This window comes from Belonocnema kinseyi, chromosome 8, assembly GCF_010883055.1.
Source record: "Belonocnema kinseyi isolate 2016_QV_RU_SX_M_011 chromosome 8, B_treatae_v1, whole genome shotgun sequence".
NCBI lineage: Eukaryota > Metazoa > Arthropoda > Insecta > Hymenoptera > Cynipidae > Belonocnema > Belonocnema kinseyi.
The window spans coordinates 80,765,727-80,784,773 of NC_046664.1; the positions used below are offsets into that span (position 1 = coordinate 80,765,727).

At 26.7% G+C, this 19,047-nt stretch overlaps 1 protein-coding gene across 1 annotated transcript in view; it reads right to left on the reverse strand.

Moving 5' to 3' along the window:
- LOC117178572 (tRNA-splicing ligase RtcB homolog) overlaps positions 1 to 19,047 on the reverse strand; it is a 60,215-nt gene that overhangs the window by 7,745 nt on the left and 33,423 nt on the right. The window contains exons 7-8 of the mRNA XM_033370000.1: positions 17,502 to 17,677; positions 5,443 to 5,577 (exon numbers count right to left, since the gene is read on the reverse strand). Of these exons, the coding sequence (XP_033225891.1) occupies positions 5,443 to 5,577; positions 17,502 to 17,677 (311 nt within the window). The remainder of the gene's footprint in view (positions 1 to 5,442; positions 5,578 to 17,501; positions 17,678 to 19,047) is intronic.

The window sequence follows — 19,047 nt, forward strand, 5'->3', positions numbered from 1 at the left end:
ATTCAAATTCTTTGGAATCCTAAAAAATACTTCAATTCTCGAAAATAAATTCTTAAAAATTCACAACAAAATGATAAAATACCACGAAATTCAATGATATTTCCTGAAGTCCCGGATAATTGTTTAAAAATTATCTTTTATGTTGAAAATTTAATAATTTTATTGAAAAATTGTGGTTTGGGTTGAAAAATTCATGTATTTTAGTAGAAATATCATCTGTTTTATTTAAAAATAAAACTGTTTAAGAATTAATCTTTTTAGTTACAATTTTTATTATTTGGTGAAAAATAAAATATTTAATTGAAAATATAATAATTTTGTTATAGTTACATCATTTGTGTTTAAAAGTTCGTCTTTCTGGGATAAAAATCTTAATATTTTTGTAAAAAATGTAATTATTTGTAGAAAATAAACTTTTTTGTTGAAAATTTATATTTTCATGTTGAAAATTTAACTTTTTTGTAGAAAGTTCGTCTTCTTGGTTTGAAAATTCAACAATTTGTTTGAAATGTATTTTTTTCTATCTAGAAGTTGAAAATTAGCTTTAATGTTTGAAATTTATATTTTGAGGTTGAAAATGCAATTATTTTGTAGATAATTTTTATTTTCAACTGAAGTATTCACTATTACATTTTTCGTTGCGAATTTATCTTTCGTGGTTGAAATTTCAACCATTAAATAGTTAATCATTGACTTTTTAACAAAATATTTGTACTCTTAGCAAAAGAATTTATTATTATTTCTTATTATTCAAGGTGAATTCCAAAAAATAATAAATTCCAGAAATCACCAGATTATTATTTATTTTTGTTAAATTCTATAAAATCCGGTGATATTTCCTAAAATCTTGAAAAATTTATTAAAATACCTTAATAGCTTTTTAAAAAAAAAAACCCTTATAATCATTAAAAATTCTCGAAATAATTCAAATTCTTTGGAATCCTAAAAAATACCTCACTTCTCGTAAATAAATTCATAAAAATCCACTAATATATTATAAAATTCCACGAAATTCAATGATATTTCCTAAAGTCCCGGATAATTGTTTAAAAATGAACTTTTATGTTGAAAATTCATAAACTTGATTGAAAATTCGTCGTTTGGATTGAAAAATTCATGTCTTTTTGTAGAAATATCATTCGTTTTCGTTAAAAATAAAACTGCTTGTTTGAGAATTAATCTTTTTAGTTACAATTTTTATTATTTGGTGAAAAATAAAAAATTATTTCATTGAAAATATAACAATTTTGTTAAAAGGCCATCATTTGTGTTTAAAAGTTCGTCTTTTTGGGATAAAAATTTTTATATTTTTGGGGAAAATTCAATTATTTGTAAAAAATAAACTTTGTTGTTAAAAAATTTATATTTTCATGTTCAAAATTAAACTTGTTTGCAGGAAGCTCTTTGCTTGAAACTTAATTTTTGCTTCTTTTGTTTCTTTCTTTCTGGAAATTTCATCTTTTTTGGTTTATAAATTGACTCTGGCTAAAAATTAATCTATTTTTGGGTTGATGATATAACTATTCTGTTGAAGATCAGCTTTTGTGTTTAAAATTTATATTTTAGCGTTGAAGATGAAAATATTTTGTAGAAAATTCAGAATTCAGGATCAATTAATAAGAATTAAAGGTGAATTAAAAAAATAATTTTAAATCTCTTTAAATCTTTGAAATTCTAAGAAATATATTAATTTTTTTACTTAAATTCTTTAAAAACTACTAAATTATTATAAATTTTTGTGAACTTCTATAAAATCGGGTGAAATTTCGTGAAATACTCAAAAATGTATTAAAATATCTTGATAGCTTTAAAAAAAACATTATAATAATTAAAATCCTCGAAATCCTAATAAAATCCCGTGAAATCTTTTTAAAAAAAGAATAAAACCTTATAGATCCTGTAAAATCGTTCCATATCTTCCGAAATTCTAGAAAATTTTTTATCCTAAAATATTTGAAACACTTTAAAATTCCCCCAAATTAATCAAATTACTAAAAAAATTACTTGGAATCTTTTTTAATTTCCTAAAATAATTTAAATTTTTTGGAATCCTACAAAATAGCTCACTTCTCGTAAATAAATTCTTTGAAAGCTACTAAAATATTATAAAATCCTGGAAATTTGTTTAAAAATTATCTTTTGTGTTGAAAATTTATCAATATGATTGAAAATTTGTCATTTTGGTTTAAAAATTCATGACTTTCAGTAGAATTCAGTAGAATTCTACTGAATTCTAGAAATTAAAATTTTTTCTATTTATAATTTGACGCTGGTTTAAAATTAATCTATTTTTGAGTTGAGGAAAAAAACTATTTTGTTGAAAATCAGCTTTTCTGTGTAAAATTGATACTTTCGAGTTGAAAATTCAATTATTTTGTAGACAATACGTCTTTTCGCCTAAAATATTCTTTAACAAAATAGTTGAACTTTGAACAAAATAATTAAATTTTGAACAAAATAAAATTTTAAATTAATTTCTAAATTTTTGAAGAAGGAACTTTTAAATTGTGACGAATTTTGACTTCAATTTGATTTTTTAAATTCCTTTCTTCTAAATTCCAGTTTCAATTCTTTAAAAAAATTCACGTTCCAGGTCAAAAATTGCCAAAATTCAAGTAGTTTTTACAGTAGAAGCAGGATTTCGAAGAGGAATTGTTTTTGAATTATAATACAATTTTTTTACATTTTTCGTTGGAAATGTACCTTTTTTTTAAACTCAACTAATTGCGTTTAACGCTAAACTTTTTTGTTAAAAATTAATTTTATTTTTCGAAGATTCGTCATTTCAATAAAAAATTCATCTCTTTTCAAAAATGTAACTACTTTTTTGAAAATTAACTTTTCGTCTAAAAATTTAACTGTTTTTCTGAAAATCAGATTTTTTGGTTTAGAATTATATTTTTAAATGAAAATTCAACTATTTCGTTAAAAAACGAAATTTTGTATTGCAAAATTTAACTATTTTTTGAAAATTTATTTTTTGTTTAAAATTCAACTATTCCAGTTGAGGATTAATTATTTTAGTTGAAAATTCATCGGTTAAGATGAACAATATCTTTTTTTTACAAAAAATGAAACTATTCCATTTTCTGTTGAAAATCGATTTTTTTCTGGTTCAAAATTCAACTATTTGGTTTAAAATTTGTCTCCTTTGATTGAAAATTCAATTTTTTCGTTAGAATTGATATATTTTCGTTGGCAATTTACATTTTTTTTTAATTTATCCACTTTTTTGAAAATTTATGTAATTTGTGGAAAATTTGTCCTTTTTTTTGTATAAAATTAATCTTATTGGTTAAAAATTTATATTTTTAGTGGGTATAAAATTCAAGTATTCCAGATGAAGATTCATGACTTTAATTGAAAATTCATCAGTTTTGTTGAAAGTTAATTGTTTCAACTGAAAATTTAAGCCTTCCATTTTGGATGGAAAATTGAACTTTTCTAGTTCAAAATTGAACAATTTGGATGCAAATTTGTCTTTTTTAATTTAATATTAATTTTTTCCTTACAATTTTATGTATTTTGTTTTTAAAAAACAGTTTTTTTTTGGTAGAAATGGATTTTTTAAATTCAAAGTTAATCCCATTGTATCAAAATTTTTCTTTTCCGTTTGAAATTCAAGTATTCCAGTCAAATATTTATCATTTTAGCTAAAAATTTATCTCGCATGCTAGAAATAAATTTACTTGGTTGAAAAATAAAATCTTTCATTTGTAAATTCATTTTTTTTAATTGAAAATTCATCATTTTAATTAAAAATTATTTTCTTTGGTTAAATAATGAGCTATTTTATTGAAACTTTGTTTCTTTTTTGGTTAAAAATAATTTTTTGTTAAACTGAAAATACTACTTTAGGTGAATATTTTATAATTTTAATTAAAAATTTATTTTTCTGGTTGAACTTTAATTTTTTTACTAAAAATTTAATTATTCAATGTCTGGTTGAAAAATTATATTTTTTAGTTGAAAATTCATCAGTTAAGGTGAAAATTATTATTATTTTACAAAAAATTTCCATTTTCTGTTGAAATTTTTTTTTTTATCTGGTTCAAAATTCAAACTATTTGGTTGAAAATTTGTCTCCTTTTATTGAAAATTCAATTATTTCGTTAAAATTCATGTTTTTTCGTTGGAAATTTCCCTCTTTTTTGAAAAATTTACTACTTGCGTAAAAAACTAAACTCTTTTGTTAAAAATTAATGTTGTGGTTGGAAAATTCGCCATTTTAATTAAAAATTCATCACTTTTTAAAAATGTAACTGCTTTGTTGAAAATCAATTTTTCAACTAAAAATTTAACTATTCTAGTAGAAAATTGAACTATTTTTCTGAAAATCCGATTTTTTGGGGGTTTAGAATTAGATTTTTAGCAATTCGTTGAAAATTGATATTTTTAATTTAAAAATTTAAGTATTTTTTGAAATTGGTTTTAATTTGTGAAAAATTCGTTTTTTTTTGTGGAAAATTAATCTTATTTGTTGAAAATTCACGACTTTAGTTAAAAATTCATTATATTGGTTTAAAGCTAATTTTTTCAACTGAAAATTTAAGCATTTCATTTTGCATGGAAAATTAACCATTTCAGGTTTAAAATTTAACAATTTGGATCTAAATTTGGCTTTTTAAATTTAAACGCAAAATGCCTCACTTCTCGAAAATAAATTCTTAAAAATTCACAACAAAATTATAAAATCCCATTAAATTCTATAATATTTCCTGAAATCATCTAAAATAAAAAAAAATCTTTCATGTTGAAAATTCAATAATCTGATTGAAAAATCGTGGTTTTGGTTTAAAAATGTCTTTTAGTAGAAACATCATGCGTTTTCGTTAAAAATGAAACTGTTTGATTGAGAATTAATCTTTTTAGTTACAAATTTTATTATCTGAGAAACTATTTTCTTGAAAATCAGCTTTTCTGTTTAAAATTTATATTTTGGGATTGAAAATGCAATTATTTTGTAGTCTTTTCGGCTGAAATATTAAATATTAAATTTTCAACAAAATTAAATTATAATAATTCAATTGAATTAAAAAACAAACAAAAGAATTCAGGATAAATTAAGAATTCAAGGTGTTAAAAATCCCTTAAAATTATTTAAATCCTCGGAAATATTATAAAACCCTGTGAAATTGTTTAAATTTCATTATCCTAAAATATTTCAAACACTTTGAAATCCCTTCGAATTAATGAAATTAATTAATAATTCCTTGGAATATTTTTAAGTTTCCTAAAATATTTCAAATTAAAAGCTACCGAAAATGCTTTAGAAGTTTTAAAAATACCCCAAAAATCGTAAAAATTCCTTCAAATTATTGAATTCCAATAAAAATATCTCAGAAACTTTATAAATACCCGGAAATATTTCAAATAATTAAAGAAAATTCAAAAATAGGTATAGACCTGTAATAAATAGTGATAGATTTTTAAAAATCCTACCTTTCGATGAACAAGAAGCGTTTTCTGTTTGCCATCTACAATATGTTCCTCGACTTTGGCAATGTTATGAGAAACATCGTAAATTACGTGCATATCCAAATCATCTGGAGAACTGTGAAATTGTTTTGCGAATGCCTAAAAAAAAGTAGTAGTCACAAATTTGAGAAGAAAAAAAATGGTATTAAAATAGGGTCATAAAACTTTTCAAGTATTAAATTTATGTGTAACCAAATTTTACAATAAATTTACAATTTTTAAGAATAGAATAAAGAAGAAAATAAAATAAAATATAAATATATCAGAACTTGATGAAATATATGAAAATAGAAATATTCAGAAGATAACTATTCTATTTTGTGTTCAAAAGTTAGTTTTGTTAGTTGAAAATTCAGATATTTTTGATTAAAATTCGTCCTTTTTAAAATAAAATTAATTTTGTTAATTGAAAATTTAACTATTTTGTTAAAAATTTCTTTTTTGGGTTAAAATATAATTTTTTCAATTACAAACTTTCAAGAAACGTAGACAAAAATTCTCAATTTTGTACAAGATTGGAATCCGAAATATATATTTTTTACCATTCTTGTATTTTATTAAAATTATTATTTTTTCGTAGAAAATTAATATTCTTGGTTACAATATTTTGTTCAAAACTCGTATTTTGATTGAATTTTTTAAATTGTAAATTTAAATATTCGACATTTGGTTGAAAAGTCATCTTTATAGTTGAAAATTCAATTATTTGGTTAAAAATTAATGTATTTGGTCCAAGGTTTACTTTTTGGTAAAATATTAAGTTTTGTAGTTAAAAATTAATTTTCTAGGGTGAGAGATTGTTTGATGAAGCATTAATATTCTTGATTAAAAATTGATTTTTTCAGTTGTAAATTCAACTATTTTGTTGAAAATTCTTTGTTTCAAGGTTCAAAATTCCATTTTTGTTTGAAAATGGATCCTTTTTTAGTTAAAAATTCAACCATTTTGTTAAAAATTCATGTATTTTGTAGAAAATCAGTCTTTTTTGGTAGAAAATTAATCTTCTTGGCTGAAAATTCATCGTTTTGGTTAGAAATGCAACTATTTATTTAAAAATTAAATATTTTGGCTGAAAATTAATTTTGTTCGGTGTAAGTTTTTATAATTTCCATTGAAAATGTGTTTTTTTTTATTAGAAAATTTATCTTTCTGGTTGAAAATTTATACATTTTGTTAGAGAGTTGTCTTTTTTGATAAAAAGATTATCTTTTTGGTTAGAAGTTCAACCAATTTGTTACAAATTCATTTTTTTGTACACAAAATTCATAATTTTAGTTCAAATTCATATTTTTAGTTGTATAAATCATCTATGGGGTCAAAAATTCATCTTTTTCTTGAAGATTTAGTAGATTTTTCTTTTTTTTAATTTATATTTTTAAGTTTTGTTTGTTTATTTCTTCCAAATATACACTTATTGTGTTTGTACATAGGTGAAAGTTCTTATTTTACATTTTCTTAAATCTATACATTTCCTCTACGCTATATTCCAACATATTTACATTATTTTCTAGCATACGTTCGCTTCTTCGCTGTCCGGAACTTCCCTCGCGACTCTAACTTTTCTTTTGTCTAGTTTCTTTGGCTAATCTTTCGAAAGCTCTCGCATATTTGCACACCCCGGGACTAGGTCTTTCCTTCAGATTCTGGCATAAGCGGTCAGTAAAATCTGTATACTCGGACCCCCTACCAATCATCAACCACTCATCCACCTCCTCGACTGTTTTACGATCAATGAGTTGCCTAGCTTTTTTGTATTTCCAAATGTGATATATATCTTCCTCCTCTTCCCCACATAAGCGGCGAAGACAATCGTCTTTATAACCCTTATTTCCTGCCTTACCCACATTACCACATCTTAGCCTAGCCCACTGTTCCTTATCTATTCCTTTGATATCTTTCACTTCCCAGTATTCTTCCCTCTCTATACCATCTGTTATGCTTTTGTATACTTTACAATAATTTGAAATATCAATTTTTTGCCAATCGGTCTGACAATCTTGTTCCATTTTCCTCAGGACTCCTCTTCCTAAGTTCCTTACACATCTTCCAAATCCCTGCCTTCCCATATCATCCCCAATGTCTCGCCATCTCCTACTTCTTCTAATGCTGCCACTAATTCCTTTCCCCAGGCTGACGGATTACCGTTTATGCAGCCTCGTATCTCCTCCATTAGACAAATTTTTGGTAACCTATCTTCCTCCACTTCTAATATTTCATAAAGATAGTTACTCGCCCTTCTTCTAATCTCAATTTCCGCGCTTCTTCTTCCTGACTCTATTTTCCAGATGTATGCAGGGGTATTTCTATCCAATCCCATAATCATTTTAACATATCTACTCTGTACTTTCTCCATTTCTTCCCTTCTCCTCCATCCCCATATTTCGACCCCGTAAAACGCTCCTGTTTTTGCTAATACATCCAGTATGTAAAGTCTTCTCTTTAACGTGTTTATACCTGCCCTTTTCATCACTCCCCACGCTGCATTGATAGATTTTTTAGCGTTGCCTGCTAGGGCTGCTAGGTGTTTGTTGAAGGATCCGCCCGATGAAAAACAAAAACCTAAATATTTAAACTTGTCTACTACTTCGAGTGGTTCTCCTTTAAATTTCCATTCCTCTCCAGATTTCTTCCTACCCCCTTTCTTAAACACCATCACCTTTGTTTTTTTGACATTCACTTCTAATTTATTCTTATCAGCATATCTTTCCAGCGTTTTTTAACATTTCTTTGATACCATCCGCGTGATCGGAAACGATTGCTAAGTCATCCGCAAATTTTAAAGTAAACACCTTCGATTTCCCAATTACGGTTCCTCCTTCATTTCTATTGGTCCACTCATCATCTATATCGTCCAAGAAAATGTTATAGAGGATCGGGCTCAAGGGGCATCCTCGTCTTACCCCTATATTTGTTCTAAAATTTTCTGAGATTTCCGCTTTAGTTACTACCTCGTTGAAAGTGTTCCTATAAATGCTCTTGATGTGATCGAGCATTCTGCCACTGATTCCTACCTTTTTTAGTTTTTAAAAAAGTATGTTTCTGTCTATTGTATCAAATGCTTTTTTAAAATCTATAAATGCTACGTATAGCTTTCCTTTCTCTTTTTTTAACTTGTTGTTTATTATAGAATTTAAGACAAAGATGTGGTCTCTGGTACTTCTTTTTTTCCTAAAACCTGCCTGACTTTCCCTGAGCAATCTCTTTTCTTCTACCCATGCCCCTAGTCTTGCATCCATTATAGCCGCTAATATTTTGTAACCTAAATCTAGCAGCGAAACTCCTCTGTAGTTTTCCCTGTCGTCCTCGTCTCCATTCTTAAATATTGGTACTATTCTGGCTGTCTCCCATCCTTTAATCATAACTCCATTTTCCCATAAGTCGTTTATTACTTCATGCATTTCTGTCGCCCACACTTTTGGCATCCCTGCAATAAATTCTATTGGTACCCCATCCTCTCTAGGCGCTTTTCATTTTTTTATGCATTCACAGAGTTCTTTAAACTCTATTTTTCCATTAAGTCCCTTTTCGGTTTCATCTAGATGTTCTCTACTGTCCGCTGGAGCTCCTTCGTTTTCAGTCTTACTCCCCTTACCCTCTTTGTCCCTATCTCTCGCTGATTCTTGATTATTCTGACCTTTCTCACCCTTGCGTCCTAGTAGCTTTTCAAAATGAGTTTTCCATTTTTCTAAGCTAATTTCTTCCTCTTTAACGTTCCCTCTCGTCTTTGGTCTAAATTTTCTAATTGCGCTCCAAAAATCGCCTGATTGTCTACTATTTTCTACCTCTTTCCAATTTTCTTCATTTCTCTGTCTCCTTTTTTCCTTGTATAAACTTTTTAACCTCTTTTTTTCATACACCAATTTCTCCTACTCCGATTCTCCCTTTAATTTTAGAAGCATTTTTAAGGTCTGCCACACTTTTTTCCTCTGTTCTTTACAATCTTCATTGAATCAGTCAATCCTTTTCTTAAAATTATTGCTGTGGGCCCCACCATCCTTACCATTCCTACTTCTTTTTCTTCTTTTTTTATACTATCAATTATTATCTCCTATCTGTCTTCACTTGCTTCTTCCTCTACTCTCTCGTTTCCCGTAGTTCTTCCATTTTTCCCCGAATTCTTCTGATTTCCCTTTGTCCCAAAATAGTTTTTCCGCCTTATTTACATTCCGTCCTCTTCTCGGTTCCCTTTTTTCGTATAATTCTGACCCCGTGTGAGAGAGTCGGAAGGTGACCGGTAGGTGATCCGACTCGATTCTCGCTTCAACTTTTATTTACGATATTGGGTTTACCCCCTCGTCTTCTTTTAAAATAGTTAAATCTAAGACCGATCCGATTCAAAAGTTTTTTACCCTCGGCGTTCAACAACTCGTCCTCCGAGTTTAGCAGATTTTCATTGCCATTCTCGTACTGCATCTCTGGGCTCTCCTCTGTGACCCTACCTACTCTAGTGTTCCAGTCTCCTATCATTACCAAGCACTCATTTTCTCTGCTTGCCTTTTCTATTAATTTACATAGACTTCCACGGATTTTAGAAATGCCTTCATTGTTATAAACAGTTACAATTTTTAGTATTTTTGATTCAAACCTTAACTCATTGTTACTAATTACAATTCCGTAGTCCCATTCTTTACACTCCCAATTGTCTCCCATCCAATTTTTCTTAATTCCTATTAGATGCCCTCCCTTTGCTCTCCCCTTATTATGAACTTTTTCTGCCGGTTTTGTTATCCAAATAAAATCTTTATCTAGCTTTTTAACAAATTGTTCTTTCGACTCTTTCATTAACCAAGTTTCTTGTAGTACAATTAATTCAAAACCCTTTAAAAAATCCCATGCCTGCCCTACCTTATTTGCTCCCGAAATATTCCATGACACACCTCTGATGTTCTTAGGCGCCGTGGATACGAAAAAAATTCTTGCTGGGTCCCCCTTCTTCCTCGTTCCAGAAGAACCAATCTTCACCAATCTTCCATTTCATGTATCCCGTCCTCACTGCTTTCCCATGTCCTGCTTCGTCCTCAGCTACATTCGTAATCCACTTCTGTATTTGAAGCTCTCTGTCGGTCAATTTGTCCGCAATCCAGATGCTGGTCCCTCTGAATTTGGATTTTCTTTTCATTATGGACATTTTGTCTCTCCAAGAATGCAAGTCCACCAAAAACTCTTCATTGCTGAACATGATTCCTTTGACCTCTGCTGCTACTTCAATTGTCCTTTTAAGGGCCGATTTTATTTCTCCCTCTACGTTCCTCCCGGTTGGTCTGAATCCTCTGATTGTGACATGATTTGTTCTGTCCCTTCTTTCTTCTATTTCTCGATCCAGCTCCTTTTTCGTCAGCTTTCCGGATCGAGAATCCTTATTCTTTCCTTGATACTGAGCTTCCTTGTCTCTGTTGTCCCTGTCGTCTTCCCTGGTCCTTTCTAGGCCTCCATAAATATATGAAGTTTCTCCCTCCGCTATTAATTGAGTACATACTTCACCATTTATGTAACCTTAGAGTTTGCCAGCTTATCTTTTAGGTTTCTAATTTCTTCTTCCATGTGTTTCTTTTCTGCTACCCAAGCCTTTTCTTTTTCCCTGGCCTTTTCTAAAGTTGAGACGGCTTCTTCCCACTCTGCTTCTTTTTTAATTGTGCTGTTTTTTAAGGATTCGAATGAAAGCTGTAAATTGTGATATTCCTGAGCTATCTTGTCTATTTCTTTTTTCCCATTCGCATTCCACCACCTCTTCAATAGGTCCGAAATTGCACCTGCCAAATCCATCTCCTTTTTTCGAATGTTCTCGCCTGTCAACCTCATCACTGTCATTAATTTGTATAAAAATCTAGCTATGCCTCTAGTATCCTTTTTTTCTAATTGAGTAATCATATTTTGGGCCATTTCATCATGGGATTTCCTTATAGGATGTGTCCCTTTCTCTTCATTTCCGTCAACCATAAGATTATTTGATTGTAGCTGAGGTAACTCTTGATTTTCGAGCTCCACATCCGTTAAATCCTCGCTCAAACTTCTATCACATCCCTTGCCGCTTCCCCATTCACTTCTGCTAGGTGATCTAGTTATTTTTTCCCTTCTTTTGAACACTTCATTCGTCAACCCTCCCCACTCTGTCACGCTCGAGTTGGCTTGTACGACGTCTGTGATTTTCCTGGAGCTCGTAATTCCTTTCTCCTTTTCCTTAACCTCTTTCTTTGGTCTTCCTCGGCATTTTTTCGCCGTCGACGTCGACTGCTTATTATTTTCCCCTGACAGCTGTTCGATGTCATCTGCTTGTCCATTCCCATTTGGTGCTGCCCTCTCTCTGTCATCAGCCGAGTCGGTGTTAAACTTCGTCACCTCCTCACTCCCGTTCAACATAACCTCTTCCTTTTCGGAGGGTTCCATTTGATCCATATCTCACTAGTTCTATAGCTTTAAAACTATGAATAATACTTTTGCTGATAACTTTTTTCGCGCACTGCCCAAATTTTCCACTCACCAGATCACCCGCATTAATTTGAGACTTTAATCTCTCACTTTTTCGGCGACATTTCCCGGACGCGTGTGCAACGTTTCCAACCCAACCGGAAGTTCCTATATTTTTAAGTTTAAAATTGAACTATTTGGTTGAAAATATTGGTTGAAACTTACTTTTTTCACTAAAGAAATCTACTATTTTACTTTTTGTTTAAAATATAAAATTTATCATATTTTTAGTTGAAAATTCGCAATTTTTAAACCAAAGTTTACAATAAACTTACAAATTTGAAGAATAAAATGAGGAAGAATACAACATGAAATATAAACATATCGAAACTGTATGAAATATATAAAAATTTAAATTTTAAAATAAACTATTCCATTTTGTGTTTAAATTTTACTTTTTTTTAGTTGGAAATTCATTATTTTTGTATATAAATAATTTCCTTGCTTGAAAATTTAATTATATTGTTAAAAATTCGCTTTTTGGTTTGAAAATGAATTTTTTTCATAATTGAAGTTTGAACGGTACCATTTTTAGTCCAAACTTTATCTTTTTTAGCTGAAAATTCACGTATTTTGTTAAAATTATTGTTTTTTGGTCGAAAATTAATCTTCTCGATTACAATATATTTTTTAAAACTCGTTCTTTGTTTGACTGCAAATTAATTTTTTTTTATTATCAATTTAATTATTCGATATTTGGTTGAAAAGTAATTTTTTATCGTTAAAAATGTCAACTATTTGATTGAAAATTGAGTTATTTTGTCGAAAGTTAATTTTTTTGGTATCAAATTATTATTTTTCGTGGTGAAAATACATGTTCTTGTGTGAAAGATTTCGTAATTTTTGTTAAAAATGCATTTGTTTGGTTGAGAGTTTAACTATTCCGTGAAAAATTCATTTTTTAAGTGAAAATTAGTTTGTTCGCTCAAAAACTGAACGATTTTGTTGAAAAATCTTCTTTTTTTGGTTTAAAAGAATTTCCATAACTAAAAATTAACATATTTAATTTTTGGTTGGAAAGTAATCATTTTTTAGTTATAAATTCAAATATTTGGTTAAAAAGTCATTTATTTTGTAGCAAATTAATGTTCGTGGTTGAAAACCAAACTTTTTGGTTGAAAATTCAACTATTTGGTTACAAATTCCCTTTTTGGGGGAAAGATGAATAATTTTTTTGTAGAAAAATTCAGAATTTGCGTTCAAATTAATCTTTTTGGTCGAAAATTCGTCTTTTTAGTTGATAAATCGTCTATTGGATTAAAAATTGATTTTTCTGAGTAAAGATTTATCATTTTAGTAGAACATTTTTAATTAATTTATATTTTTTCAGTTTGAAATTGAACTATTTTGTTAAAAATTCGTTATTATTGATTAAAAATTATTTTTTTTACACAAAATTTACTATTTTACCTTTGATTTAAACATAAAATTTACCTTTTTAGTTGAAAAATCGACCTTTTTGTAGAAAATGATAATCGGTTTGGATGAAGATTCATCACTTTAGTACAAAATTAATTGTTTTCGTTGAAAAATAATTTTCCTAACTGAAAATTTACCTATCCCATTTTTGGTTGAAAATTGATCTTTTTAAGTTAAAAATTCATTTATTTTCTTGAAAAATCGTCTTTTTGGATTAAAATCAAAAGTTCTTGGTTTAAAACTCACCTATTTGGTTAAAATCAATTTTTTAAATTGAAAATTCAGCTTTCTGCTTAAAAATGTATCTAATTTTTAAAAAATTCGGTTGAAAATTTTAATTCTTTTATTAATTCTGCTTTAGATAATCGATTTTTGGTTTGAAAATTACCCTTTTTAGTTGAAAATTCAGATATTTGGCTAAAAATTCGTCCTTTTTTTGCAAAAAAAGTTTTGTTGTAAAATCGAGTTAACTTTCCTATCTCTTCGATAGTCATATTTTTTCAATTTTTTTTTTAAATTCGATAAATTTTTAAACAGAAAACTGAACTTTCAAGTAAAATGATGAATTTTCAATTTAAAAAATTGCTTTTAGCCAAATAGGTGAGTTATCAACCAAGAAAATTTTTTTTCAACAAAATAAAGGAATTTTTAACTAAAAAAGATCAATTAAAAAAAAATGAATATGTAAATTTTCAGTTAAGAAAATTAATTTTCAACGAAAACAATTAATTTTGTATTAAAATGATGAATCTTCATCCAAACAGATTATAATTTTTTACAAAAAGATCGAATTTTCAAATAAAAAGGTAAATTTTATATTTTAAACAAAAGGTAAAATAGTAAATTTACTGTAAAAGAAATAATTTTTAATTTCAATTTTAAACTGAAAAAATGTCTACTAAAATGATAAATCTTTTCTCAAAAAGATCAATTTTCAATCCAATAGATGATTTATCAACTAAAAAGACGAATTTTCGTCCAACAAGATTAATTTGAACAAAAATTCTGAATTTTTCTAAAAAAAAAAAATGAATTATTAACCAAATATTCGAATTTCTAACTAAAAAATTATTACTTTTCAACCAAAAATTGAATATGTTAATTTTTAGTGGTGGAAATTAGTTTAGTTTTTGTCAAACAAAATTTTTAAATCAAACATGAAATAGTTAAACATTCAGTTAAAAACAATGTCTTCAAGAAAATGAATTTTCACCACGACAAATAGTAATTTCCTACCAAAAAATTAACTTTCGACACAATGACTCAATTTTTAACCAAATAGTTGACATTTTCAACAATAAAAAATTACTTTTCAACCAAATGTCGAATAATTAAATTGATAAAAAAAATTAATTTGCAGTCAAACAAAGAACGAGTTTTAAAAAATATATTGAAATCAAGAAGATTAATTTTCGACCAAAAAGCAATAATTTTAACAAAATACATGAATGTTCAGCAAAAAAAGGTAAATTTTGAACTAAAAATGAACCGTTCAAATTTCAATAATTTCACGGTTCCCTTTTTAGTCCAAAATTGATCTTTTTTAGCTGAAAATTCATGTATTTGGTTAAAATCAGTGTTTTTTGGTAGAAAATTAATCTTTTTTGTTACAATATTTTTTGAAAACTCGTATTTTGTTTGATTCAAGATTATTTTTTTTTAATATCAATTTAATTATTCGACATTTGGTTAAAAAGTAATATTTTATCGTTGAAAATTCTCTGGGGTGAAAGATTCATCATTTTTGTTAAAAATGTGTTTCTTTGGTAGAAAATTAATTTGTTAAAAATTCAACTATTTTGTGGAAAAATCATTTTTTGGACAAAATTTTATCTGTTAAAAACTAAACTAGTTTCTTGGCAATTTTCCGCTTTTTGGTTGAAACTCATTTTCATGACTAAAAATGACCATTTTCATATTTTTTGTTGAAAAGTAATATTTTTTTAATTGAAAATTCAATTATTTCGTTAGAAATTCGTGTATTATGTAGAAAATTAATGTTTGTGATTGAAAATTAATCGTTTCAGTTGAAAATTTGGCTTTCTTTGAGAGAAAATTAATTTTCATGACTGAAAATTCATCTTTTTGGTTATAAATTCAATTTTTTAGATAAAAAATCAATACTTTAGTTAAAAATTAATTTTGTTCTGTGTTAAAAATTTGTGGAAGAGGTGTCTTTTTTTATAGAAAATTTATTTTCTTGGTTAAAAATTTAACTATTTGGTCAAAAATGTATATATTTTCTTGTGATTTCATCCTTTTTGATAGTAAAATAATATTCCTGGTTAAAAATTCAAGTATTTGGTTAAAAATATATGTATTTTATTGAAAATTAATCTTTTGTAGGTTGAAAATTATTATTCTCTGTTAAAAACTCAACTATTTTGTTTAAAATTAGTTTTTTTTTGTTTTTAATTAAATTGCTTAATTGAAAGTTCATCTCTTTAGTTAAAAAATATATATAAATGGTTAAAAAATTAACTATTTGAAAAATATGTATATTTTTTTTTGAGCATTCATCTTTTTTGGTAGAAAATTAATCTTTTTTGCTAAAAATATTTGAAAATGTATGTAATTTTTTGAAAATGTGTCTTTTTCTTAGAAAATTAAACTTCTGTGTTTCAACAAAATAGTGGATTATTTAACACAGAAAAATAATTTTTTACATAGAAAAAAAAAAACTCTTCAACAAAATCCATGAACTTTCAACCAAGAAGATTAATTTCTTTCACAAAGATGAATTTTCCACTATAATAAATTTAAGCAAATAAATGTGGTGCTAGTCGAAATTTTATTTGATTAATTTTTAATTTATATTTTTCTCGATTATAAATTTTTTTAATTAAATGGTTAAACTGTAAAAAAATAGTTGAATTTTCAAACAAAAAGATAATTTTTCAAACAAATAGTTGAAGGTTCGACTAAAAAATATACATTTTCAGTTCAAAAAATTAATTTTTAATAAAAAAACAACAAATTTTGCGAAAAAAAAAATTTCAATTAAATTAAATTAAATTCTAGTTTCTATTTTTAGTTTCTCACCATTTTTAAATTAAATAGTTGCATTTTTAAACTGAAAATTAAAATTTTTAACAAACAATGGAGAAGTCAAATTTTCATTTATGACAATTTTCTTATCAAATTGTTGAATTTTCAAGCGAAAAAGACGGTTTTGTACTAAACTATTGAATTTTCAACAAAAAAAAATTTTAATAAAAAAAAAAAAAACAGATTAAACCAAAAAGAAAACTAGTTTTTAACGAAATACTTGAATCCTCAACTAAAGCCATTTAATTTTCAACGAAACAGTTATATTTTTAATCAAAAAATCGATTTTCTACAACAAAAATTAATTTTTTCTACCAAAAAGGCAAATTTCGTACCCAATAGTTAATTTTTTCATCAAAATGTTGAATTTTCGAGCCAAAAATTGGAATTTTTTAACAAAAAAAGTTAATTTTCAACCGAAACTGATTAATTTTAAACCAGAGACTTGCACGTTTAACCCAAAAACCGTTAAATTCCTACACGAAGGGAAAAATTATCACACCAAAAGCATGAATTTTCAAAATATTTCCATTTTGAGCCATCGAAAATGCTTTTTAAAAAATAAAAAAATTTAACTTTCCAGCAAAACTATAAGAGAGATGAAAAAAATATTAAGCAAAATTCTTCATCTCAAAAAAACTAACAAATTTTTTTGTTTTCATTCTTTTTTTCATAAAACTATTCAAGATAAGAAAAAAAAATTAGCTGACAAAAATTGCTTATCACAAAAAAATTGAGAAATTGACGCGCAGTTTTTGTTTTAATCGTGAAAAATAATATTACAAAAAACCTAATTAAATTGTAAAAAAAAAAAAAAAAAACAAGGTACAATAAATTGTTTGCTTAAATTACGTCTAAAAATTTGCTTTTGTCCTCTTTTTTTTCTCACAAGACGCGTGACGAGATTGTGATCGTTAAATCCCAAGGAGCTTTAACAAAAGAGAATTCACAATCACTCAAACTTGCAAGCGATAAACGAGACATTCTGAAATAGTAGAAAAATAGTTTCATCGTGCCAAAAAAAAAAGAAAAAAAGGGTCAAATAATGAGATCGGAGGCCTGTGACCTTAAAAAAATTGTAGCAAAAGTACCTGTCGACAAAGGAAAGTCATAGAACTCCGATTAACCCAGGCAAAATTAGCAGCAGCGGCCATCGACTTCAGGTAATCTTGGCCTTCCTGAGAGTGGATATGAGCACATGCGAGTTGCCTATCATTCACTTCAATGTTGTCTCGCTTCATGGCTTTTTCCATTTGAACGAGCGCATCTGGATTAGCAAATTTTTTGAGTTAATAATCCGTTTTAAATAAATATTATTATATTACATTCATCATCAACTTATCTAAATTACTGCAATAAATCTTTAAACACACACAAATTATATAAAATTCTAAATTTATTTATTTTACAAACAAAAAAAGTCTTTTTACTGTAAAAGATGAATTTTTAACAAAATACTTGAATTTTCAACCGAGTAAATAAACTTTTAACATAATAGTTTAATTTTCAACCTTAAAAGAAAAGATTTTTTAAACGAAACAGACGAATTTTCAACGAATAAACATTTTTTACTCGAGAAAAAAATAAAAGTTTATCTGAATTGTTAAACCTTCATGACAAAAGACAAATTTTCTCAAGAAAAATAGATTTTTCAAACAAAACATATGACTTCAGCAATACATTAATTTTTGACGAAACTGATGCCATTTTACCTAACAAAAATGAAATTTCAATCCAAGAAAATGATTTTTTTAACAAAAAAGGAGAAATTTCAACTATAAAAATCAAATTTTAAAAAAATGGAAAAGTTACATTTTTTATTAAAAATAATTTTTAATGAAAGAATATTAATTTTTAACAAAATAGACACCAAAAAATTATTTCTAAACAAAGTGATTAAAGCAAATCTTAAAAACAAGAAAATTGAATACTCAAGCAAAGAAAAATAAATTTTAATAAAAAAGTTGCATTTTCAACAAACAAAAAACGAATCTTTAAACAAGAAATAAGTTTTTACGAAAAAAAGTGCATTTTCAACCCTAAAAGACGAATTGTTTTTAACTAAAAAGGATCAACTATTAACAAATTAGTTAAATTCTCTAACAAATAATTTCATTTTTACCCAAGAAAGATAAAATTTGTACTAAACTTTAATTGACTTTTCATCAAAAAAATACGAATTTTCAACAAAAAGTCAATTTTTTAACAAATAGCTGAATTTTCCACAAAAAAGTTTAACAGCAAAAAAACAAGTTTAAAAAAAAAAGTTGAATTTTGATCTAAAAAAGATTTTAATTTTACTTTTCAAAATATAAATTTTTTAACACAAAATAATAAGTTTCTACGAAAAAAAATTGCACCAAAAAGACGAATTTTTGTAACCAAAAGATAAATTTTTCACGTGATTGTTAAATTTTCAACCAGTTGCATTTTTGTCCAAGAAAAATGAAAGTTCTACTAAAATTGTTGAATTTTTAAATAAAAAAGACAAATTTTCAAAAAAAATATATTACATCCAAAAAATATTTCAGTTGACTTTTTTTTTTTTATTATTACACCATTAAGCCATTTCCCTTTCGGGGTAGGCGTGACTCACTCGGCAGGGGAAAGGAGTAGTGTGTGGATGGGATAGAGATT